Raw genomic sequence first — 25,252 nt, 5'->3', positions numbered from 1 at the left:
GGGGAAGAGGTTGGAATGGGGGCAGAACAGGGGCAGGGCAGGGGTGGAGTCAGGGCGGGGGTGTGAGCACCCACTAGTGCCATGAGAAGTTGGCACCTGTGCTCCATGCTTCTGATGAAGTGGGTTCTAGCCCACGAAAGCTTATGCCCAAATGCATTTGTTCGTCCCTAAGGTGCCACAAGGGCTCCTTGTTTTTGCTGATACAGACTAACACAGCTACCTCTGAAACCTACACCAGGAACAGCACTGTGCAGCACCAAATATCCAAGCAGAAAACCTATTTCAGCCACAGAAGCCGGCTCTGACTCCCCCTCTCCCCTCTGTACAACGAAAGCAAAACCTGGACTTTGGCAGGCTGCATTTTCAGTTTGGTTGAAAAGCCCAGTCTTGCCCCCTCCTCTGTCCGAAGAGACAGCACCCGAGCCTCACCTTCCCCAAAACCGCACTTCGAGCAGGTGAAACGTCCCTCTCTGCAGAGAGCTCAATGCTGGCCAGAGCGAAGGTCCACGGATCAACGAGGCAAGTCCCGTAAATAACCCCAACCAGGCAGCGGTTATTTAGGACCCTCCTTAAGACGCATCAAGGAGGGGGGAGGGAAGAATGCGGGGAGAAGGAGAGAGGCCGACTCTCCTGAGCTAAATCTCCAGTGCCCCCACAAAGTTAGAGCTTTAAATAAGATCCAGTACAGACCCCCCACACACATATACACACCAAGGGCGAAGATACAGCACACAGTAATTCCAGGCTGTTGGGATCTGGGGCAGGTGGGGGGGACTGTGGTCTCCCTGTTTCTCCTGGGGAAGGAGTGGGAGGGGAGCCAGCTCTGGGGTCTGCAGCGGTGGAGGGAGGGTTGTTTGCAGAGGCAGGGAGCATGCCTGGAAGGTGGGGGTGAGGCTCAGAGCCACCGTGACCCCATTGGGTGTGTAGGGCACGTGGGGTTTTCCAGAGGCAGGGGATGGCTGGGGACACAGCGGCTCCAAGCTGTGTGTGCCGTGGCGGAGGGAGGGGTCGAAAGCGAGGTGAAACACTCCCGCCTCTACCTGGGGGAGCAGAGACCTCCTGCCAGGGCCGAGTGGGAACCCCCTTCCCCGTGGGCTGTGCCAGGCAGGGAGACAGCAGGTGTGCAGGGAGGCCACCCCAACCCAGCTACTTACCCATAGATGGTGGGAGCGGGCAGTGGCGGGGGGGGGAGCGCAGCCTGCAGGGCGGCAGGGCAGGAGCCTGGGCTGCTCCTGGGCGCGCTTCCGCTGCCCATCCCCGGCGCCGCCGATGTGGCTGCTGCTGGAAGAGGCGGCGAGGAAGGCTCCAGTAGCATGAGGTGAGAGTGGGCGCCGGCTGGGGGGAGGATTTTGGTGGCATGGCCACTTGTCGCCCTCCACTGCCGGCTCTGCGCCACGATCCTCCCACAGCGCCTCCCTGCCTGTCATCCGCTTGCCTGGCTCCAATTGTTCCGGCAGCCTGGCAGGCAGTAACCGGACGTTGGGTGTCCGGTCGGTGTTTCTGACTGGACATGGTCAGGTGCCCTGTTCAATTGGACGTTCCAGTCGAAAATCGGACACCTGGTGACCCTCGTGTGTGGAGCTGCGCAGTGAACCGAGGCGCAGCTGGGACGACTTGTTCCTTTGGGAACAGAGGAGCTGGACTCTCCGGGGGGCACGCGGAGGGACCTGCAGAGGGACAGCAGAGCCTGCGCAGGCGGAGAGGGGAGTGCTTGAGGTGCCGCTGGCCGGCGGAGTCGGGGACCTGAGCCTCGGCAGGCCCCGACAATGCTCCCCTGCGCTAAGGAGGGGTGGTAGTGAGGTGCCATACAGCCCCGGGTACCCTGGGGAAGCCTCACAGGGGGGCTCCCTTAGGTGACGCCTCAACAGAAATAAAGCACCCGTGCTAAAAGTCACCGTGCCCCCCTAATGCTCGGTCTTTGCAGCATGGTTGGAGGAGGAGCGGAGCCGGCTCCGGGGCGGGGGGCAGAGGGGGGAGATGAATTCTAGGCCTGCAGCGAATGCTGGTCCCAGGCTGTCCAAGGAGCAAGCCCCAGCCCTGCTGACTGCACAGCCGGAGAGAGCCCTGCAGCTCACACACAGGAGCAAAGCACAGGCCACAGCTCAGCCCCAGGTGCTGATGGAGAGACACTGGCCTCCGTGGATCCAACGCTGACACGGAGTCACCGGGGGAACGGGGGGCAGGTGTCCCATCAGGCCCCCAACAAGACGCTGCTTTGGGGGCTGGCTCGAGGTGCCTCACCAGTGCTCTCTGGTCACTGAGCTTCACACACACACACACACACACACACACACTGTACAGAGAGGAAACCCGGGACATGCGGAGAATGTGACTTGAACACCATCAAACGGGGGCTCAGAGGCAGAAGAGAACCCAGGAGTCCAGACTCCCAGTCCCTGCAGTCTAACCACTAGACCTCACTCTGCCTCCAGAGCTGGGTAGAGAACCCAGGAGTCCAGACTCCCAGCCGCCGCACTCTAACCACTAGACCCCACTCCCCTCCCAGAGCAGGGGATAGAACCTACTACGCAATGCTCCCTTTCTTTAACATCCTGCTCCAGCAGACGAAGCTGCTCAAACATCTGATGGCGTGGCCTCTTTCTGGAGCTCAGCCATCCAGCCTCTGTCATCTCTGCCCTGCACCCCGGGGGACCCCCTGCCTTATACCTCCTGCTGGCAGAGGGCAGAATCCCGGCCTGGAGGTTGGGCACACAGACTGTCCCCCCGGCCTTCCATCGGATGTCTGCTGCTAATATGGGGAAACAGCCGGGCAACCCCCGATGGCACAGCCAGGCCGCCCCACTCCCCCCGCGGCTCCCGGCCCCAGCAATTCCCTCTGTCACTGCATTGCATGTGGCTACGACCGCCAGTGGCACAGGCTACTGCCGAGGAAGCACGTGGATGTGCAGCCCTGTGGCAATCTCCTTCCCTACCCCCCCCCCCACCCCAGGGCTACAAGGTGGAAGAGAAACCTTTGCTTTGAACAAACCTTTCCCAGAGGAGCAAAGGCCCATAGAGCTCGGCCCTCCTACTGCTCAGGGCCCATAGAGAGGGGCTGAGGCCTATGGGGAGACACCCCAGTCGAGCCCCTCAGTTTAGATCCAGTGCCCCTAAGAGTCAGGATCAAGGATTCACACCTCTCTCGGTCTGATACAGCTGCCAGCGTGGATGGACGGGGCACCACAGCGCCCCCAGGAGGCAGGGAAGCATGGCTATCCCGCAGGTAAACCGAGGCCCAGGGCGACTGCACTGCTTTGCCTGGAGCAGCTCAGAGGCAGGAAATGAATGTTCCAGGCCAGCCTGCCTTCCCCTTGCTGGGTGAATGGGGACTCCTAGACTAGCAGGAGCTGGAGTTGTTTGGCCACAGTGACCGGGAAGGGACTTGCCTCCTTGCTATTCGCAGGCAAGACACGAGCACATGCGCTGCTGTTCTCCTCTGCCGTGTCATTCCAGCAAGTCTGCCAAAGTAAACCCCTGTCTGGCTACAGCCTCACGGGAGCACCTAAGCTCCATGCTTGGACCGTCACAGGCGCACAGCACGATCCTTCTGCTCCACAAGCCCAGCTCTGCCCCTGCCCCTTCTCGCTGCTCGGCCTAAAAGGGACGCTCTGCACGCAGTAGAGGGTTTATGACCCATGATGAGGCAGCTCCAATTGCATCCAGTAGGTGGCAGGGCTCAAACACACTCAAGGATGCAGCTTACACTGCTGCTGCTGCCGCCTTCGACTGGCTGGAATCAGAACCTCTCTGCTGTGTGTCATAGACCCCAATCCCACTACTGGGGATTCTCCTTGTGCTCAAGGAGTGATGGGGCGGCCCTCAGAGCAGCACGAGCTGGTCTCAGTGACTTGATGGGGTTTCTAACTTCTGTCAATACTAAGCCTGGGCTCCAAGCATATTTAAGCCCCCTTCAATCCACATCCCTTAGCAAGTGCAGGGTCCCTCTGGCCCGTGCCATCTCCAAGCCTTTGTCCAGCCTGATTTTAAACCGCCCTCACACCCCGTCCATTACGAAGCCCATTCCCAGCCCAGTGGATCTCAGCTTCGAGCAGCTCGTCCTGAGATTCAGCTTCCCCCCCGGCTCTTCCCGTCAATGCTGCTGCCTAAGACAGAGCTGCAGTAAGGCCATTTCGACACACTCTTTCAACAGACAGAAACCCCCCTTTGCCTTCTTCTAAATGTCAGTTATAATTTGTACAAAGGGACGTCTGTTTTTACATAGGCTGAGGCCTTCCGCTGCTGCTAAAATTCAACAGGCAAAATTCCCCCGTGTTCATTACAAACCTCTCATCTGCACGGACACCCCTCAGCCCCAGAGGCAAACTCTGCAGCTGATCCCCCATGCACAAGATGGCAACACAACATGCTGTGCAGCTCTGCAGAGTTGCAACAGGGGGAGGACTGCACTGGTGCGTGCCGATTTCAAGGGACTGAGTTCCCAGGCTGGTCAATCAGTAGGGCTCTGCAGTCAGCACGCCAGTGCAGATCTCAAATGCAGTGGAGTGATTCCACTGAATGCAGTGCCATCCTGATTGCACAGGCAGTGAAATCAGCTCCCAATGATCGAGAGCCACGCTGCGTTGCAACAGTGTGCTGATAAAAGCGGATCGATTTCACTGACTGCAGTGCACTGTTGATGCTCAGCCACTGAAATCAGCCCACTGCAATGGAGATCCGCACTGAATTGCAATGACTGGTGCAGGAGGCTGATTTCGCCCACTATCCAGAGTCCTGCCTTGCAACAGAGAGCTGCCCTGAGTTGCTACGCTACACTGATTGCAGTAGACTGATTGCACTGATTGCATAGCCAGTGAAATCAGCCCACTGCAATCAAAATCTGCACTGACCGGCAGTGTAACTACTGCATCGCCACCCTACACTTCAGAGAACACTCCACGGAGATCTGCAGTGCCTGATTCACTGCACTGATGCCAGCTGAGCACGCCACAGGGACATGGTGCAAGATTCCGACCTGGGGCAATTCTCATTGACATCAGTGGAAGCTGCGCCCTCTTACGCCAGGGCTGAATTTGACCCAGGCCGCAAGGTCCTGATTAACAGAGGTGCTAAACACCTGGACTGCCCCTTTATTTCAACTCAAGCTGGGAGCACCCAGCAATTCTGAGAGCCAGGCTTTGCAGCACGGCGAACGACACTGATGTCTGTGAAGATATCCGGAAATCCACCCCAAATTGCCAGCGACTGCAGCACGTGCCACTGAATCACACTGAGTTGCCAGTGATTGCAGCGCACCTACTGAAGCGCACCGATTTCAGAACTCACGGCCCTGAATTGCCAGTGACCGCAGCACCTCCGCTGAGTTCAGAAATCATGTGCCAAATGGCTGGCTGATTTCAGAAATCATGTACCCAGTTGGCAAAGACTGCAGCGCCACACACACACACACCCCACTGATTTCAGACATCACGCCCTGACTCGCCAGCCACCGCACCGCCCCCACCGATCTGCACCTATTCGCCGACACCTGCGCCGCACCAATCTGGAGGCGCGGCGCCGATTCCAGCAAACACAGAACCCGCAAGCGCCGACCTGGGGAAAGGGAGCTGGGCCCACAAGATGCGAGGTAAAGGAGTCCCAGTCACTTACTTCTCCGGCTTCTTCTTGCAGGCCGCGTCCCCGCTGAGATCCAGCAGTTTCCGCTTGCAGTTGGACTTGTCCCGGAGCCCGTCGCTGCCAAACTTGGGCTCTTTGTTGGGCACCTTGAACCGCCCGGGTGCAATGAGGAAACCTTCCCTCTCCTGCAGGTTGTTGATGGTGTCCAGGTCATTCCGCACGGCGCCCTTCCCCGTCTTGCGGCCCTGCCTCACCTGCCGCAGCACCGCCAGGGCGGCGCACGCCACCAGGGCCAGGGTCACCAGCCCCAGGGCGAAGGAGACGGCCAGGGCCATCGGGAAGGGGTCGTCGACCGCCAGCCGCCGGCTGCTGGCCGGGCTGGGGCTCTGCACCTTGAACTCGCAGCTGGAGCCCATGTAGCCGGCCGAGCACTCGCAGATGTGGCCGGAGAAGTGGGTGTAGCAGGTGCCGCTGTTGAGGCAGGGGCTGGAGCCGCAGGCGTCCACCCGCACGCTGCAGTCCTTGCCGCCGTAGCCCAGGGTGCAGGAGCAGGTGTAGCTGTTGGGCCCGTCCAGGCAGGTGCCGCCGTTGACGCAGGGGTTGCAGGCGCAGTCATCAATGTTGCGTTCGCAGCGGGTGCCGGCGAAGCCCGGCCGGCATTTGCAGAGCACCCGGCGGCCCAGGTCCAGGCAGAGGCCACCTAGGAGGAAGCGATGGAGCGAGTCAGGCAGGCGAGGGGGTGCCCGGCCCTGGCTGAGCCTGGGGTGGATTTGGTGGGCACGGGCACAGGGCCAAAGGCAGGGGGACAGGACTCTGCCACGGATGCCCCAGGGTCAGACTCTTCTAGCTCCATTCCGGATCAGGGCCCTGTTGCGCTTGGCACATGGAGTGCAGCCCGTCAGGGCACCACCCACCCAGACTATTCCCCATCCCGGCAGGGCCCCGGGCACTGTGGGCACCTCGGACTCTCCTGGTCTCTGCCTTCAGCCTCCCGAGGCCTGAAATGCTTCAGTCTCACTAGAGCTATTGGGGTCAATGCTGGGGGGCCACAGGAGGCCAGACTAGATGAGCTGACAATCCTATGTGGTCTGGGCATGGTACACAAATATTAGACCAAGATCTCAGGTGATCTGCTTTCCCCAATCAGAGCCAGGGGAACAGGCAGAGCTGTAAATGGCTCATCCAAGGTCCCACAGGTGCCAGGCCTGGGAATAGAACCCAGGAGTCCCGAGTCCCAAGTCCCTGGCCTGAGCAGCGAGAGAGGCTGAAATTTCCCCCACAAAATGTATGAGCTTCTGCCCCTCCTTCCTCTGCACCCTCATAGCCTGCCCCATCTGCCATCTCTGGAGGGGAGCTCTGGCTCATCGGTGTCCTGAGCACTGAGCATGCTGCCAAACAGCCACCCCATCTGAGCCAGCCGGAGGGGAAGGATCCCACTTCACCCACCAACACTCCGCCCAGCCAAACGGCCCGCCCCTTCCCTGGCTTTGAGGGGAGGGTTTGCTCCTTCCCAAAGGAGTGGGAAGCTGCAGTGTAAGGACACAGGAAGTAACCGAGGGCAGATGCTGCACAGAAAGGTCTAACCCTGCTCCCTTCCATCCCACTGCCACCTACCTGGGCTGTAACATCACAGTAGGAGAAGAGGAATCTTCACCTCTCCCTTGGCACCCCACCTCCCATCCCGGAAAAGTGACCCGATTGTGCCCTAAAGCACAAAAACCTTCAGCGTCGTCCTCCACCAAACACACCCCTGCCTCTCGCTGAACTGTCTTAGCTGGATCCTAGGCTGATGTAAACTGGCACAGCTCCACCGAGCAATGCCAATTTACACCAGGTGGGAATCTGGCCCCCCGTGACTCCAATGGGAGCGACATTGTTTCGTATCTCTTGGGGATCTGGCCCCAGCATCCTCCAGAAGTGAGTCTCACTGGTTAACAAGGCACCAGGGATGTAATACAAACACCTCTATTTTTAAAGGACTGCATGGAGTGCCCCCTTGGGTGGAATACAGCCAGATAACTCCCCACCCTCCCCCCTGGGACCCGCAGGCCACAGCCAGACAGCGCCAGGATCCACTCGTTGCAGCCAGATCCCCCACCCCTGACTCAGGATCCACAAGCCACAGTCAGACAACCCCCTGGGATCTGCAGGTCACAGCCAGACGGCACCCCCCACAAGCCACGAGAAAAATCTTCCCTGGCATTGGCTGCCCCAGCCACACAAGTGACAGGGAGCTGGAAATGCAAAGGTAACTGTTCCTGTGATCCCAGCTCACCGCAGGGCAGGACATGATTAAGGGAAGAGACTGTGTTTTGTTCCATGTCTGTACAGCGCCTGACGCAATGGGGTCCTGGGGCACCTAGGCACTACCATAATACACCCAACAGCAATAAAAATATACAGCACCTGACACAATGGGGTCCTGGGGCACCTAGGCACTATCGTAATACACCCAACAGCAATAAAAATATACAGCACCTGGCACAATGGAGCCCTGGGCTATGACTGAGGTGCCTAGATTCTATCGTAATACACCTAATAGCAATGCACACACACAGTGCCTGGCACAATGGAGCCCTGGGCTATGACTGCGAGGGGGTGTCCCTAGACATTACAGTAATATATCTAATAGCAATCAAAACGTACAATGCCTAGCACAATAGGGGCTCCTCAGTTCTACTGCAAAGCTAATTATAATGTTAGATGGTCGTGTGGCCTAGGGACCCAAGACCTGGGCTGGGCCTCTAGTCTTGTCTTCTAGTTCCAGCTCTGCTTGCTGGGTGAGAGGCAAATCAGTTCCTTTTGCGGTCGCTCTGTGCCTCGGTTTCCTCATCTGTAAAACGAGGATAACGATACCAACCTTCTTTATAAAGTGCTTTGAGATCGGCTGATGATTATTAGGAGATCCTGATACGGTGCCTGATCCTGCTTTGGGCTGTAACTCCAGAGCATTTCACACTGGGTCCTGACTGGCACTGGCGTAACCGCTTAGGTCCCAGATCAGTCCCTTCTGAGCCCCCAGAGGTTTTGCTACTTCTCATTCCTAGTAGCTGGATTAGCTGGATTGTAGTCCAGCTCCTGATTCATCATCTCATCATCACCAGCACCACCAAAGGAAGGGTTAGCCCTGTTCCCAGCATTGGGGTAAATGCTGCTCCTGGTTACCCCTGTGCAATGCCTAGGTGTATGAGAGCAGGATTTTAGGGCACTGAGCCCTAACACAGGGCTGCATTTGAGCACAGTGCAGGAGGAAAAGGAGAACAATGGCTGGATACTGCTCTATTTACAACCCACCCTCCCCCCGATCCAGATCCTGGGGCTGGCTGATCCCAGCAGAAGTCAGAGCAGCTCCAAGGCTGTTGTAAACCAGGGCCGGCTTTATGACCCACGGGGCCTGATTGGAATACTCGGTGGCGGGGGAGGTCCGCTCCAGGTTTTCCGCAGCACCGAAGGACCCCCTGCCGCCGAAATGCCACCGAAGACCACCGGAGCGGGGTCCCCTTAGGCGTGGGGTCCTCTTCGGGGCGGGGTCCAATTCTGGGGCATCAGGTGAATCGGCGTAAAGCCGGCCCTGGTTGTAACGTAGAGTTGCTGGCCACGCCTCTCCCCTCCCCAGCCAGCTGTGCTTCTCCCCAGCCATGCCCCTTATCCCAGGAGACAGAATTCTGTCCAGTGCTTCTCATTTCACAGGGCCTCAGATTCCAAGGCCAGACGGGCCCATTGTGATCATCTGGCTCCCCTGTGTAGCACAGGATCATAGGACTTCGCTGAAGTAATTCCTGTTTGAATTAGACCAGGTCCTTTCAAACAAAAATCCAGCCTTGATTTAAAAATTTCCAGCGATGAAGAACCCGCCGCCCCTCTCGGCAAGGTGTTCCCGTGGTTAATCACTCTCACGGTTAAAAACTGACAGCTCATTTCCAGCCTGAATGTGTCTAGCTTCAACTTCCAGCTGTTGGATCATGTTCGACCTTCCTCTGCTAGACTGACGAGCCCAGGATCAAATTCTTATTCCCCACGTGGCTACGGGTAGGCTGGGGTCAAGTCACCTCTTAACCTTCTCGTTGTTAAGCTAAAGAGATTGAGCTCCTTAAGCCTCTCACTAGAAGGCTTCCCAATCCCTTGATCATTCTCATGGCTCTTCTCTGACCCCTCTGCAATTTACCACCATCCTTCTGTGCCACACCTCCATCGACGTCCTGGATTGAGCACACCAGCAAGGGCACAATTTGGCTTGCTGGATCCTTACCTTACCAGTCACGCCAGAGCCCGGAAGAGCCCAGAGTGGCTCTCAGCTCCCCTGGGGGTGGGGGTGGCATCTCTTTCATGCACAGCTTGCTTGCCTCTTGGCACTCTCCTCCGTGTGTATAAGCAGCTTCCCATCTAAGCATTTGCCATGTTAGATTTTAGGGCCTTTTTGACGAGCTTCCTCACCCTCTTTGAGCCCCCCCTTTCGGAAGGTCAGTGATAACTTTTGGAACAATCCTTCCCTATTGGGGCGGTTCAGCTTCAACCTACTAGCAGAATTCCAGCACCAGCTGCAGGCCCCATTGTGCCGGGTGCTGCACAGACAGAGGCGCAGCCCTTGCCCCGAAGAGCTCATGAGCTCATACACCAATCGAGACTGGATGTTTTTTCCTCCCTAGAAGATCTGCTCTAGTTCAAACCAGAAATCTGATGAGGTTCAACAAGGACAAGTGCAGAGTCCTGCACTTAGGAAGGAAGAATCCCATTCACTGCTACAGACTGGGGACCGACTGGCTGAGCAGCAGTTCTGCAGAAAAGGACCTGGGGATCACAGTGGACGAAAAGCTGGATATGAGTCAGCAGGTTGCCCTTGTTACCAAGAAGGCTAACGGCATATTGGGCTGTATTAGTAGGAGCATTCCCAGCAGATCGAGGGACATGATCATTCCCCTCTATTCGGCACTGGTGAGGCCACATCTGGAGTATTGTGTCCAGTTTTGGGCCCCACACTACAGAAGGGATGTGGACAAATTGTGCTGGTTAACAAGGTCCTGCTGAAGAGAGTCCAACGGAGGGCAACGAAAATGATCAGGGGGCTGGGACACATGAGTTACGAGGAGAGGCTGAGGGAACTGGGGTTATTTAGTCTGCAGAAGAGAAGAGTGAGGAGGGATTTGAATGCTGCGTTCAACTACCTGAAGGGGGGTCCAAAGAGGATGGAGCTCGGCTGTTCTTAGTGGGGGCAGATGACAGAAAAGACGGTTACTCACCTTTGTAACTGTTGTTCTTCGAGATGTGTTGCTCATATCCATTCGAGTTAGGTGTGTGCGTGCCGCGTGCATGTTCATCGGAAGATTTTTACCCTAGCAACACTCGGTGGGTTGGCTGGGCCCCCCCTGGAGTGGTGCCGCTATGGTGCTGGATATATACCCCTGCCGACCCAGCACCCCCTCAGTTCCTTCTTGCCGGCTACTGCGACAGTGGGGAAGGAGGGCGGGTTTGGAATGGATATGAGCAACACATCTCAAAGAACAACAGTTACAAAGGTGAGTAACCGTCTTTTCTTCTTCGAGTGCTTGCTCATATCCATTCCAGTTAGGTGACTCCCAAGCCTTACCTAGGCGGTGGGGTCGGAGTGAGATGTTGCAGAGTGTAACACTGCTGAGCCAAAGGCTGCACCATCTCTGGACTGTTGAACCAGAGCATAATGCGAAGCAAAGGTGTGGACTGAGGACCAGGTAGCTGCGCAACATATTTCCTGGATAGGCACACGAGCCAGGAAGGCGGCAGATGAAGCCTGAGCTCTGGTAGAATGCGCGGTGATGTGGCTTGGGGAAATATGAGCCAAATCATAACAAGTGCGGCTGCATGCCGTCACCCAAGATGAGATCCTCTGAGAGGAAACAGGTAGGCCTTTCGTTCAGTCTGCTACTGCGACAAAGAGTTGGGGTGTTTTACAAAAGGGTTTTGTCTGCTCATATAAAATGCGAGCGCTCTACGGACGCCCAGGGAGTGCAATTGTTGCTCCCGTCGCATTGAGTGTGGCTTCGGGAAGACGACCGGGAGGAAGATGTCCTGGTTAACATGAAAGGCCGAAACCACCTTAGGGAGGAATGCCGGGTGTGGTCGCAACTGCACCTTGTCCTTGTGGAACACAGCGTGTGGCGGATCCACCATAAGAACCCTAAGCTCGGAGACTCGTTTGGCCAATGTAATGGCTACGAGGAAAGCTGTCTTCCACGACAGGTATAGTAGCGAGCAGGTTGCTAACGGCTCGAATGGGGGAGACGTAAGTCTGGTTAAAACCAGGTTGAGGTCCCAGGTCGGGGCTGGGTGGCGTACTTGGGGGTATAAGCACTCCAAGCCCTTGACGAACCTCGAAACCATAGGCTGTGAGAACACGGAACAGCCACCTTCGCCTGGGTGGAAGGTAGAGATGGCCGCCAAGTGCACCCTCAGTGATGATACTGCTAGGCCCTGCTGTTTGAGAGACCAGAGGTAGTCCAAAATAGAGGGGATCGAGACCTCAGTGGGAATAAGATTAAGCGTTTCACACCAGCAGGAGAAACGCTTCCACTTGGCCAGATACGTTGACCGGGTGGAAGCTTTCCTGCTACCCAGGAGAACGTATTGTACTGAGATAGAGCAACATAACTCGGACTGGTTTAGCCACGCAGCAGCCACGCCATGAGGTGAAGACCCTGCAGGTCCGGGTGGCGAAGTCTGCCGTGGTTCGGGGTTATGAGGTCTGAGTGGAGTGGCAGGGTAATTGGGTTGGCTATCGACGGGTCGAGCAACGTGGTGTACCAGTGCTGCCTGGGCCACGCTGGAGCGATCATGATGATGCGCGCTTTGTCCCTGCAGAGTTTCAGCAGGACCTTGTGAACCAGCGGGAACGGTGGGAAGGCATAAAGGAGCTGGCTCTTCCACGGCATCAGGAAAGCGTCCGAGATCGATCCCGGGGAAAGACCTTGGAAGGAACAGAACATCTGGCATTTCCTGTTCTCGTGGGAAGCGAAGAGGTCTATGTGGGGAAATCCCCACTTCTGGAAAACAGAATGAATAATGTCCGGGCGGATTAACCACTCATGAGACAGGAAAGACCTGCTGAGTTGATCCGCCAGAGTGTTCCGAACGCCTGGGAGAAAGGACGCTACCAGATCTATCAAGTGGGCTATGCAAAAGTCCCAGAGTTGGATGGCCTCCTGACAAAGGGGGGAGGATCGTGTCCCTCCCTGTTTGTTTATGTAGTACATGGCCTTTGTGTTGTCTGTAAACACTGAGATACAACAGTCTCGTAACTGTTGCTGGAACGCCTGGCACGCCAGGCGGACTGCTCTCAGTTCTCAGACATTTATATGTAATGCCAGCTCCTGAGATGATCAAAGGCCTTGAGTACGAAGGTGACCAAGGTGAGCACCCCAGCCGAGAGAGGACGCGTCTGTCGTCAGGGACATTGAGGGTTGTGGCGGATGGAACAGCATCCCTGCACACACCAGGGAGGGAGTTAGCCACCATTCTAGGGAGCCTAGAGTGCTCGGGGGAATGGTGACTATCGTGTCTATTGGGTCCCTGCCCAGGTGGTATACCGAGTTGAGCCAAACTTGGAGAGGACGGAGGCGGAGCCTGGCATGTTTGGTTACAAACATGCAGGCAGCCATGTTGACCCAGAAGACCGAGACAAGTGCAAGCCAAGGTCATCGGGAAATTCTGTAGACCTCGGATGATTGCTCAGATGATTGTTGCCTGAAACCACGGCTGCGGTAAGCAGGCTCTGGCTAGACTGCAGTCCAGGATAGCTCCTATGAAGTCTAACCTCTCCGTGGGAACCAGAGTGGATTTTTCTATATTGATCATCAGGCCTAGACGAGTGAATAGGTCCTTGATGATGCCCACATGCTGAGTGACTTGTGTCTCGGAGGCCCCTCGGATGAGCCAATCGTCCAGATACGGAAAAACGTGTATCTGATATCGGCGGAGGTAGGCGGCGACTACAGCCATACACTTTGTAAATACCCTTGGGGCTGTGGAAAGGCCAAACGGCAGGACCGTAAACTGGAAGCGCTGATGGTTGGCTACAAAGCGGACGTATCTCCTGTGCGGAGGAAAGATGTGAAAGTACGCATCCTTCATATCGAGGGCGGCGTACCAGTCTCCAGGATCCAAGGATGGGATAATGGTCCCCAGGGATACCATGCGGAACTTCAACTTTATCATAAACTAGTTGAGTCCTCGCAGGTCTAGGATAGGTCTGAGACCTCCCTTCGACTTGGGGATTAGGAAATAACGGGAGCAAAACCCCTTGCCCCTTTCGTCCATCGGTACCTCCTCTATAGCTCCTATGGTGAGGAGCGTACGCACCTCTTGTAAGAGGAATTGCTCATGAGAGAGGTCCCTGAAGAGGGACAGGGTTGGAGGGTGGGAGGGTGGGGTTGAAATAAATTGGAGGTGGTACCCATACTCCCCCATGCGTAGGACCCAGCGATCTGAAGTTAACTGGGACCACGCCGGGAGGAAGTAGGAGAGATGGCTGGAGAGGGGAGGAGAGGGATCCTGGCCTGTAACTAGTACGCTGCCCTTGGGCGCACCTTCAAAAGTTTGTCTTTGGTCCCGGTGGTGGTTTCAACGGACCTTGATTTTGGCCCCCTTGGGGTCCTGATGGTCGTCTGCGACCACCTCGGCCGCGCTGCCTGCCAAAGTCCTGTCTTTGTCTAGACACAGTATATGGGCGGTGAGGCTGGGGACGGAAAGGCTTGCGTTGGGTCACCGGCGTATGCATGCCGAGAGAGCGCATTATGACCCTGTTGTCCTTCAGGCTTTGCAGCCTGGGGTCAGTCTTTTCCGAGAAGAGGCCTTTACCATCAAATGGCAAGTCCTGAATAGTATACTGCAGATCCGGTGGGAAGTTTGACACCTGAAGCCATGAGATGCGCCCCATGGCAACACCCGAGGCCAGAGTCCTGGCTGCTGAGTCTGCTGCATCCAACGAGGCCTGGAGGGAAGTTCTGGCCACCTTTTTCCCTTCCTCTAAGAGGGCAGCGAACTCTTGGCGGGAGTCTTGAGGGAGAAGCTCCATAAGCTTACCCACCACCACCTAGGGTTATAATTACAGTGGCTAAGCAAGGCTTGTTGATTTGCCACCCAGAGCTGTAGGGCCTCTGCCGAGTATACTTTGCGGCCGAGTAGGTCCATTCGCCTAGCCTCCTTCGATTTCGGGGCTGGTGCCTGCTGGCCATGCCGTTCCCTCTCATTAATGGACTGGATGACTTGTGAGCAGGGAGGAGGATGGACATACAAGTACGCGTACCCTTTAGAGGGCACTATATATTTACGCTCGACTCCCCTGGCCGCAGGAGGGATAGAGGCTGGGGCTGCCATATAGTATCGGCATTTGCCTGGACGGTCCGAATAAACAGTAGGGCCACTCTAGTGGGGGCATCCGCCGATAGAATGTCCACTACTGGGTCCTCTACCTCTGGAACCTCCTCCACCTGGACGTTCATATTGAGTGCTACCGTCCTCAGGAGGTCCTGATGGGCTCTCAGGTCGATTGGAGGAGGGCCCGAGGAGGATGTTCCTGTCACTGCCTCATCTGGAGAAGAGGAAGAGGAGATGCCGGCGACGAGCGGGTCCTGTGTGGCCTCTTGCTCTTGGGCAACCTCCTGCTCCAGTGGAACTTGGGAGTCCGGTGGGTGAACTGGGGCTTCCTCCGTAGCAGTCGGAAGGGGACGGCTAACCATCGCCTCTGGCACTCGGTGCTCTGATGAGACAGAGTGGGACAGAACTACTGGTACGCCTTGGGCCTGGTGGTACGCCCAAGGGGTCCAGAAAGATCACTGATGGGGTCCATGGTCCTGGGCCTGGGTCTCTTGGAAGACTCTGGTGGGCACATCAGAATCGCGGTCCTGAGCATAAGAGCTGTCCGGGTGAGATGACACTGATGCGTGTCTGGATGGCCATGGAGGTGCTGAAAAGCCCTGGTCAGAGTCTCTGTCTCTAGCGAACCTTGCTCTACTCGGCACTGAGGACCGGTACCGGGAGGCATACCAGTACCGGGAACGAGATCGGGACCTGCGACAGGAATGGTGCCGGGAAGTCGACTGAGATCTCGAGGCTCACTGTCGGGAGCGGATATGGGAGTCGCAGTGCCGGGAGCTGGAATGGTGCCGAGAGCAGTGGCCGGCGAATGGGATACCGACCGGTGCTACGATAGCGACCGGTACCGAGGAGGAGAACGGTACTGGGACTGCGAGCGGCGTCGGGAGTGGGAGTGCCGACGGGACCTGGAACGTCTGCGGGACCGTGATCGTGAACGGTGCCGCTCTGCTGTGCCGACAGAGGATGGTCTTATCAAGGCAGGCTTGCCGATAGACTGTATTACTTGCACCGGCAGTGCCGGGGGTTGAGGCAGCATCGACTCTGTCATGGCAATCAGATCCCTCGCCGTTGAGAACGTCTCCGGCGTGGACGGAATAGTAAGCTCAACCACGGCTCGCGCCGGGGAGCTGACAGGCACCGGCCTCGACGGCCCTTGTGGGACCAGAATCGATAGTGCCGACGTCGTCAGTGCTGCGGCAGGCATCAATGCCGGGGGATCCGACTTAGACGAGCTCTCTGGCTGCAGTGCAGGTGGCATGGAAGCAGCAGGAGTCTTAGGCTTTCTCGACTTTGGGGAGAGGGAGCGGTGCTGAATCGACTTCGGTGCTGCCGACGGCTGGTGCCGAGAGGCCTTGGCAGTACCGGCGCGGTCCGGTGCCGAGGACGAGCGTCTGCCCACCGATTGACCGGCGCTCGGTGCCGAAGGCGGAGGGGTAAGAGCCGCCTCCATGAGAGCTGTTCTAGCCGAAAGTCCTGCTCTTTTTTTGTTCTCGGATTAAAAGCCTTGCAAATGCGACACTTATCTGTCGGGTGAGATTTCCCGAGGCACTTAAGGCAGGAGTCGCGTGGATCTCCTGTCGGCATCGGCTTATGGCAGGCCGAGCACGGTTTGAAACCCGGTGAACCGGGCATGGGCTCCGGCACCGGGTGCGGGGAAGGGGCTAATCCCCGAATCCCTCTTAACTATACACTAACTATGAACGATAAAAATTAACTAAAACTATATAACTTTGAACTATATACACCAAAAAAAACCTAGAGAACTACGAGTAGCTAGGGAGGTGGAGGTCAGTACAACCGCACTCCACTGTTCCAACGACCGACACGGGCGGTAAGAAGGAACTGAGGGGCGGTTGGGTCGGCAGGGGTATATATCTGGCGCCATAGAGGCACCACTCCAGGGGGCGCCCAGCCAACCCACCGAGTGTTGCTAGGGTAAAAATCTTTCAACGAACGTGCACGCAGCACGCACACACCTAATTGGAATCAATATGAGCAAGCACTCGAAGAAGAACAAGGAGCAATGGTCTCAAGTTGCAGTGGGGGAGGTTTGGGTTGGATATTAGGAAACACTATTTCACTAGGAGGGTGGTGAAGCACTGGAATGGGTTCCCTAGGGAGGTGGTGGAATCTCCTTCCTTAGAGGTTTTTAAGGTCAGGCTTGACAAAGCCCTGGCTGGGATGATTTAGTTGGGGTTGGTCCTGCTTTGAGCAGGGGGTTGGACTAGATACCGCCTGAGGTCTTTTCCAACCCTAATCTTCTATGATTTTAAGAACTAATTCAGAGCAGTCTTAGCGCTTGGGTTATACAGGAGGTCAGCGACAGATGATCACAAGGACGCCGTCTGGCCTTGGATTCTCTGACGTGTGGGAGAGGAAACTGAGGCACGGAGGAAGAAAAGGGACTTGCCCAAGGACACGCAGCAAGGCAATGGCAGAAGTGGGACTAGAACCTACGTCTCCAAAGGCCCAGTCCAGTGCTCTACCCACTAGACCACAGTACCTATTGAGCAGCTCCTCTCCAGCGTGTGGTGTAGGGCTGTTGCTTCTACGATGGGAGCACTTAGGAGCCCCAGTCAAGGATGGTCCTTATTGTGCAAAGGGCTGCTAATTTTATGGCTATTAGGTGTATTACGGTAGCACTTAGGAGCCTATCGTGGCTCAGGACCCCATTGTGTTGCGTGTTGTACATTTCTGTTGTAATTACACGTACTACAGTAGCAGCTAGGAGCTTCAGTCATGGACCAGGACTCAATGCTGCCAGGTGTAGAACATTTTTATGGCTATTAGGTGTATTACAGTAGCTCCTAGACATCCTAGTAATTGATCAGGACCCCATTGTGTCAGACGCTGTACATTTTTATTGTGATTAGGTGTATTTGGTAGCATCTAGGCGACTCAGTCATGGGCCATGACCTCATTGCACTAGATACTGTGCATTTTTTTATGGCTATTAGGTGTATTACAGTAGTGTGGAGGCAGGCCCACCCACCCAGCCATGGACCAGGCCCCAGTTGTGTCAGGTGCTGTATAGACACTCAAAATATAGTCCTCCCTCCAGAGAGCTCTTAATGTAGATGTCAGAAAAGACACACCAGGTGTGCAGGAATGGGAGTGGATCAGGAGAAACTGGTAGTAATTTTCCATCAACCAGATTTTTCAATTTATCAATGTGAGAGATATTATGTGGGTCTTCAGAGCTCCCTTCAAATACTTTTCGGGGGGGGGGGGAGAAGGGGAAAGAACAAATGAAACACCCCCCAAAACTGCCCTTTTTTTTTTGTTCTTGTTTGTTTCTTTCTTTTCTGAATTTTTGGCAGAAAACATTTCCCCCCCTTTTTTGGGAACCCTCACAGGAAAAAGCCAGCCACCCTACTGCACTGCACACCACCTTTCCAGCCTACGGGACCCCTTTTAAGAGTCTGACTGGGTCTTGCGCACCCCCAAATGACACCTCACTTCAAAATGACTTGCCTGCAAAATCAGATGTCAAATTCCCAAAGCGTCCCAGCGCGCTGCTACTGGAGAATCATTGGCTTTCTCCATTCGTCTGCATGAAATTGTCATTTGTACTGACCTTGCTAGCGCTTTTTACATAGCTTGCTGTAAAACGAGGCCAATCTCTAGATAAGTTGACGTAGCCCAGAAGACCCCTGGGGTTACCTTGGCTGAGAACCACTGCACTCAGCCTGCCGAGGGAGAACAGCCCTTGCTCTGTGTGTGCCTGAGAGATAGCTAACCCTGCCCCCCACCAACATCCTGTGGGGTGCCAAGAAACTGCTGCTCTAAACCTCATCCTAATCTCCTTAACCGCTATTTCAGAACAGCGCTAGCCCTTCAAATCCAAAGCCTGGCTTGTCCCAGAATAGGTCTCGATGTAGACACGGCCATGTCCTAAGAATTTACAATCTAAATAGACAAATGGAAGGATTATTACCCCGTTTTACATATGGGGAAACTGAGGCACAGATGAAGTGACATTCTCAGTGTCATACAGGGGATCAATGGCAAAGCAGGGAATTGAACCACGCCTCTGCTTTGGGCAGAGTCATATTCTAGTGTCTTGGGGATCTGCATAGAGAGGATCTGTTCCGCTCCATTCAGGGATTTTCTGGACCCACCCTGGGAAACATCAGGGGATGGCGTAGAGATTCCAGCCCACTTTCCATTCAGACCAGGGCTTCTCCAGCAGCAAACCCCCGGGCCCTGGTTAAGTGAGGTGAGACCCACCCAGTGGCTTTGTGTCACCGCCCGCTCAGAAGCTTTGGGAAGAAGAGAGCAGGACGACCCAGCAAACACCAGTTCTCCCCACATCCCTCCCAGGCCTGCATGCTGCCTTCACCCCTGAGCCCAGAGAAGAAAGCAGCGTGGCCCTTACTGTTCAGACACGGGTTACTGGTGCACCGGTCAATCTTCTTCTCACAGTTGGAGCCGTGGTAACCCAAGGGGCAGTGGCAGGTGTAGCCGCCCGTGGGCTTCTCGGCGCAGGTGCCTCCGTTGAAGCAGGGCCCGTCAGCGCAGGTCATGGCGCTGATCTCGCAGTTCTTCCCGTAGAACCCCTGGGGGCAGGTGCACTTGTAGTCGTTCTCCAGATCCTGGGAGCAGAGGGAGGGAGGGAGAGAGAAAGAAGCAGCGGGTTCTAGATTTAAAGCCATAACCAGCAGGAGAGGCCGAACGAGCACCCAATGGATCCAGGGAGCTCGCGCGGACAGGTGCTGTGACCATCCCGGCTCCTCGTCAGGAGAAAGCTGCCCTTCCGGGGAAGATGCTGTGCTGGGGCTCGGAGCTTGTCGATGCTATGGGGGCTGTCCTGGCAGAGCTCCGGCACTGGCGGAGCGATGCAGCGGAACCGCGCAGTGCAGTCACAGCCGAGAGCGACGGGAAGGGGATAGGAAAACCACCTCCCCGAGCGGCTGCCGCTAGCCTGACGGGAGCATCCTAGGGGGTGAGGTGGGCAGAGCGGTGGCTTTTTCACACCCCTGAGCACTGTCACTACCTCAACCTCATTTCTACATCTTCGGGTGGTCACTGTGCTATTCCCAGCTCTGCCGCAGACTCCCTAGGCAGGTCTTTGAGGCCCACGTCCTCGGACGTACGCAGGATCCTAACTCCCATGGGAATTAGGCGCCTGAATACCTCTGAAGACCTGAGTCTTAAAGCTTTGTGAATGCACATAAATTGTCCTGCTCGAACTATTTTGCTTGACAGCTCTTTGGAGTGGGGGCTGGCTCCTTGCTCTGCCTAAGTACAGCCCCTGCCACAATGAGCACACCTAATAGGAATACAAATGTACAGCACCTGCACAGTGGGGTCCTGCTCCATGCCTGGGGTGCCTAGGCGCTACTGTAATATACCTAATAGCAATAAACTTACAGTGCCTGGCATAATGGGGGGGCCTTTTGGTCCATGACCGAGGTTCTTCGGTGCTACCGTAACATATCTAATAGGTAACTAAGCCTTATTAAAGCTGTACCACTCCAAGAGTGGCTGCAGTTATGCCGGGATAAAGGTGCTCATACCCAAACAGGAAGGGGAATAAGCTACCCTGGTATAAAGCACATTTATCCCGCTATAACTACTCCACACTCTGGGTTGACGCAGGATAACTATATCAGGTTAACAAATGAAACCGTACCCCTAACTGGCATTGTCACATCAGGACAAAATCTGTGTGTGGAGCTAGCCTCAGTCCTCCATGGCCAGAGTTGATGCAGGAGGCTAGACTAGATGACCAAAGAGGTCCCTTACCATCGAAAACCCCTTGGTGCCTCAGTTTACCTTCTGTAAAACGGGGAGAATAATTCTTCCTCTCTCTGTCCTGTCTATTTCAACTGTGCTCTTCAGGACAGGGACTGGCTCTCACTCTGTCTGGGCAGCACCTGGTGCAACGGGGCCATGATCTCGCTCACTGTGTGTCTGGGCAGCACCCGGTGCGACGGGGCCCGATTTCGGTCACTGTGTGTCTGGACAGCGCCTGGTGCGACGGGGCCCCGATCTCGGTCACTCTGTGTCTGGGCAGCGCCCGACGCGACAGGGCCCTCGTCTTAAATGCGGCTTTTAAGTCTCCCATGTGCAGCAGTGGCCAGACAAAGCAAAACGTTAATGTGGCAGGAGGAGTGAGATGGGAAATAGCAGAAAATATTCAGTGTGTGTCATACAAGGACATTCTGGCTTGGGCTAACTGTTTTCCATTCAGGTCACACCATGGAATATAGCAGCGACACACAGAGGGATTTCATAGATAGGCAAGGAGATCATTACTGATGTGTATCATTACTAATATTTATTAGGAGTGTTATGGTAATCTTCAATCCTCCCTCCTGGCCACAGTCTTTTTGGAGGGATGTTTCCTAGATGCAGTGACACCTCCGGACCCAGTCCTGGCCCAGAGCCCATTGTGTCAGGTGCTGTACAATTTTATTGTTATTAGGTATCTTATGGTAGCACCTAGGAGCCCCAGTCATGGCTCAGGACCCCATCATGATGTGCACTGCACAGACCCAAGAACAAGAGAGATTGAGAAGGCTGGGGATGTGTAGTTTAGAATGAAGATCTCCTCGGAGAAAGGATGGAGATGGTAGATTGGGGGCTGCTTTTCACTCTGGCTCCAAATGCAAGAGCTGCAAGGCTGCGTGTTTAAAGCTGATGACTAGATCATTACACAGGGCACCATTGGCCTGCGGAACTCACTGCCTTATGATTAGTGTCATGACTGAAGCCAAGATCTGGGGAGGATTCACACTCAAGGATCGGCTATTGGTGCAGAGAATGGGCCTATCCAGACTGATCTGAAAGAGGTGCTTTGGAAGGGAGTTAAACCCACATGCTTCAGGATATTGTCCAGTCTCTACATAACCCAGATCAGGAAGCAACTTCCCCTCCGGGCAGGTTATCCCTTCATTGCCCAGTAGAGGAGTGTCTTGCACCTTTGTCTGACACAGCTGAGACTGGCTGCTGATCAAGATGGGATACCGGGGTCGATGGGCCCCTGGTCTGATCCGGTCCAGCAGTTCCTATGGGCCTGATAATAGAGGCCCCCTTGCCAGACAGAGGCTGGAGGCTTTGCGGCTCAGAGAGGCAGCCATGATCTCAAATGACACGGGGGGTTGGGGAATGTGGGCACAGCAGGAAGCTGGGCTGATGATTCCCTAGGGGGCACTCTCCCCTCGTGGTCAGTGCTGACCCCAATGCCCCAGTGCAGTGCTAGGGGCCATTGTGATGCAGGAAACATGGGTTTGTAGGGGTCACTTTCTAACTTAAGCCTGCGTCCATCACACAGCCGGTGATCAGCTTTGTGAAATGTTCATGGGGATACCATCTAAGGAGATCTCGATACCACTTGGAAATCCTGGTCTCAAAGCCTTGTCATTAAAGGTAGGAGACCCAGGAGCTGGTTCCACCAGACAGGAGACAGAGACCTCTCTCCCGGGCTGAACTTTGGGTATCTTACAATGAGGGTGTATTTGCAGCAGGGCCACCCAGAGGATTCAAGGGGCCTGGTGCCCCACCGCCAAATTCCCGAAGACCTGGCACTTCGGCGGTGGGTCCCGGAGCAGGACTCCCCTGCCGCCGAATGGCCGATGACGACTCAGAGTGGAAGAAGCTCCAGGGACCCGGGCCCTGTGAGAGATTTCCAGGGGGCCCGGAGCAAGTGAAGGACCCTGCTCCAGGGCCCCCGAAAAACTCTCATGGGGGCCCCTGCGGGGCCCTGGGCAAATTACCGCTCGTCTCCCCCCCCCTCCCCCCGGGCAGCCCTGATTTGCAGGGACTTCAGGAGGAAATTAACAGGAAGAGATGAACAGTGCGAGGGGAGAGGGGGGCTGCTTTACAGGGGAAACAACATTGGAGGAGACAAGCTGCCCCCAGGCTCAATATTACAATAGGAGGGGCTCAGTCATCCTGGCTGGAAAACACAGGGAGAAGGACTTTGGGAGTGGTGTGGGGCGGCAGCAGGACTTATTAGGCAAGAGAGCATCTTTTAGGCAAGAATACACTCTAGTATACGTGTTAGGACTTGATTTTCTCGGGAACCCTGGGATCCCTGCATCGATTCCTCCGTTTCAGCTCACTGCCATTCGAATCTCTGTTTGATGGACGGATCTACAGCCAAAGCGCCGGGCTGGGCACTAAGCAGTGCTGTGGGAGCGGGGACCCAGTAAGCGGCGGCTCTGGGAGTTCCGCGAGCAAAGGGGACGCTCGGAAGGTGTCCAATAGGGGTTGGAGCACGTCTGCCTCGAGCTTGCACGAGGGACAGTGGATCCTGTGCAGGTGTAGGAATCGGGGAGGCTGCCCCGCCCCCCGGCAGACACTGACTAGGTATTTTCAGGTACCCCCGCGGATCAGCACAGGGAGAGGGGAAGGAAAGGGAATCTCTGACTACCCTTTACCTCTGCCCAGCACCTGCCTTCATGCTGCAGGCATGAGAGCCTTCTCCTATGCAGCTGGGCCAGCTGCCACCTAGACCCTCCCCGCTTCAGATCTCAGGCTAGGCTTGCCAGGGTCCATGTTGCGACCCCCCCCCCCACATTTGTCCCTCCCTCCTGCCTCTCCCAGGCCAGCACTCTGACCACTAGGCCGCCCTGCCTCTCTGTTAACTCCACACCCACTGGAGACAGCTGTATTGGGAGGGCCCAGTTATGGGAAGGGCCTGCTCCTCTGGCGGCACAGAGGGCCTATGGGGCAGCTCAGCTATTTTGCAGGGCATGGAGGAGGGCATTTTCACAGCCTCCAATCCCTCCCCATCCCATCCTCCCAGCCCCAGGTATTTTCGGAGGGGTGACATCCCCGCACCCAGCCCCCTGCACACGGGAGGGAGCTCACCACAGCATCCAGGCTGCACGGAGCCTGGGGCTTGGGGAAGGAGAACTGACCCCCACTGGGGGGGGATCTAGCGCATTATACGGATGTGGCCACTGCCTCCCATATTTGCAGGGGTGGGGAGTTAAGGTTCACTCATCCCTACCACCCCCACCCCCACAGCATCCAGCCCCCAGGTCCTCTGCTGTGCAAGGCCACCCCACCCCGCTGCAGTGCTGGTAATGGGGGGGGAGGGGAGAAGGAGGCAGATGTTGCAGCTGCTGCCAATCCAGTGGGGGAGCGGCAAGTTGGGGATACATTGGGGTGGGGAGGTGATAATGGGGGGTGCAGAGGCACCAGTTATGGGGTGATACTGACATTGCGGCTGCCTCTATTCTAGCTGGGGTGCAGTGAGGTGGGGGGGTTAGTGGGGGTTCCAGTGGGGTGGAGGTGCAGTGGGGGGGTTAGTGGGGTGGGGGGGTTACTGGGGGTTGCAGTGGAGGATTGCAGGGGTGGGGGTTAGTGGAGGGTTGCAGTGGGGGTACAGTGGAGGGTTGCAGTGGGGTGGGGCAGTTAGTGGAGGGTTGCCGAGGGGTGATACTGATGTCACAGCTGCCTCATTCTTGAAGGGGTTGGGGCGCTGTGAAGTCCGGGGTGGTTGCAGTGGGGTGCTGGGGCTACAGTGGGATGAAGGTGGGGTGCCATGGAGTAGGGCGGGGGTGATACTGACATTGCAGCTACTTCCGCTCTTGCAGGACTTAGGGGCATTGCAATGGGGTTGGGGTCACAGTGGGGTGCAGAAGTGGGGAAAGGGTGATACTGACATCACAGCTGCTACCGCTCTTACAGGGGTTGGGGGGTTGCAGTGGGGTTGGGGGTGCAGTGGGGGGCGGGGAAGGGGTGATACTGACGTCACAGTTTCTGCCGCTCTTGCAGGGGTTGGGGGGGTTGGGGGTGCAGTGGGGGGCAGGGAAGGGGAGATACTGATGTCACAGCTGCGCCGCTCTTGCAGGGGTTGCAGTGGGGTTTGGGGTGCAGGGGGAATGGGAAAGGGGTGATACTGATGTCAGAGCTGCCGCTGCTCTTGCAGGGGTTGGGGGTGCTGTGGGGTGGGACCAGGGGGCGCAGTGCAGGGCAGGAAAGGGGTAATACTGACGTCACAGCTGCCGCCGCTCTTGCAGGGGTTGAGGGGGTTGCAGTGGGCATGGGGCGCAGAGGGGGGCGGGGAAGGGGTGATACTGACGTCACAGCTGCCGCCGCTCTTGCAGGGGCTGGGGGTGCAGTGGGGTGAGGCCAGGGGGTACAGTGGGGGGCGGGGAAGGGTGATACTGACGTAACAGTTGCCGCCGCTCTTGCAGGGGCTGGGGGTGCAGTGGGGTGAGGCCAGGGGGTGCAGTGCGGGGCGGGGAAGGGGTGATACTGACGTCACAGCTGCCGCCGCTCTTGCAGGGGTTGGGGGTGCAGTGGGGTGAGGCCAGGGGGTGCAGTGGGGGGCAGGGAAGGGGTGATACTGACATCACAGTTGCCGCCGCTCTTG

At 56.4% G+C, this 25,252-nt stretch overlaps 1 protein-coding gene across 1 annotated transcript in view; it reads right to left on the bottom strand.

The window, feature by feature from the left end:
- DLL3 (delta like canonical Notch ligand 3) overlaps positions 1-25,252 on the bottom strand; it is a 298,037-nt gene that overhangs the window by 214,657 nt on the left and 58,128 nt on the right. Inside the window, exons 6-7 of the mRNA XM_030544684.1 lie at positions 19,298-19,514; positions 5,608-6,274 (exon numbers count right to left, since the gene is read on the bottom strand). Coding sequence (XP_030400544.1) covers positions 5,608-6,274; positions 19,298-19,514 — 884 coding nt within the window. The remainder of the gene's footprint in view (positions 1-5,607; positions 6,275-19,297; positions 19,515-25,252) is intronic.

This window comes from Gopherus evgoodei, unplaced genomic scaffold (assembly GCF_007399415.2).
Source record: "Gopherus evgoodei ecotype Sinaloan lineage unplaced genomic scaffold, rGopEvg1_v1.p scaffold_34_arrow_ctg1, whole genome shotgun sequence".
Classification (NCBI taxonomy): Eukaryota; Metazoa; Chordata; order Testudines; family Testudinidae; genus Gopherus; species Gopherus evgoodei.
This window is presented reverse-complemented; position numbering and strand designations above follow the sequence as displayed.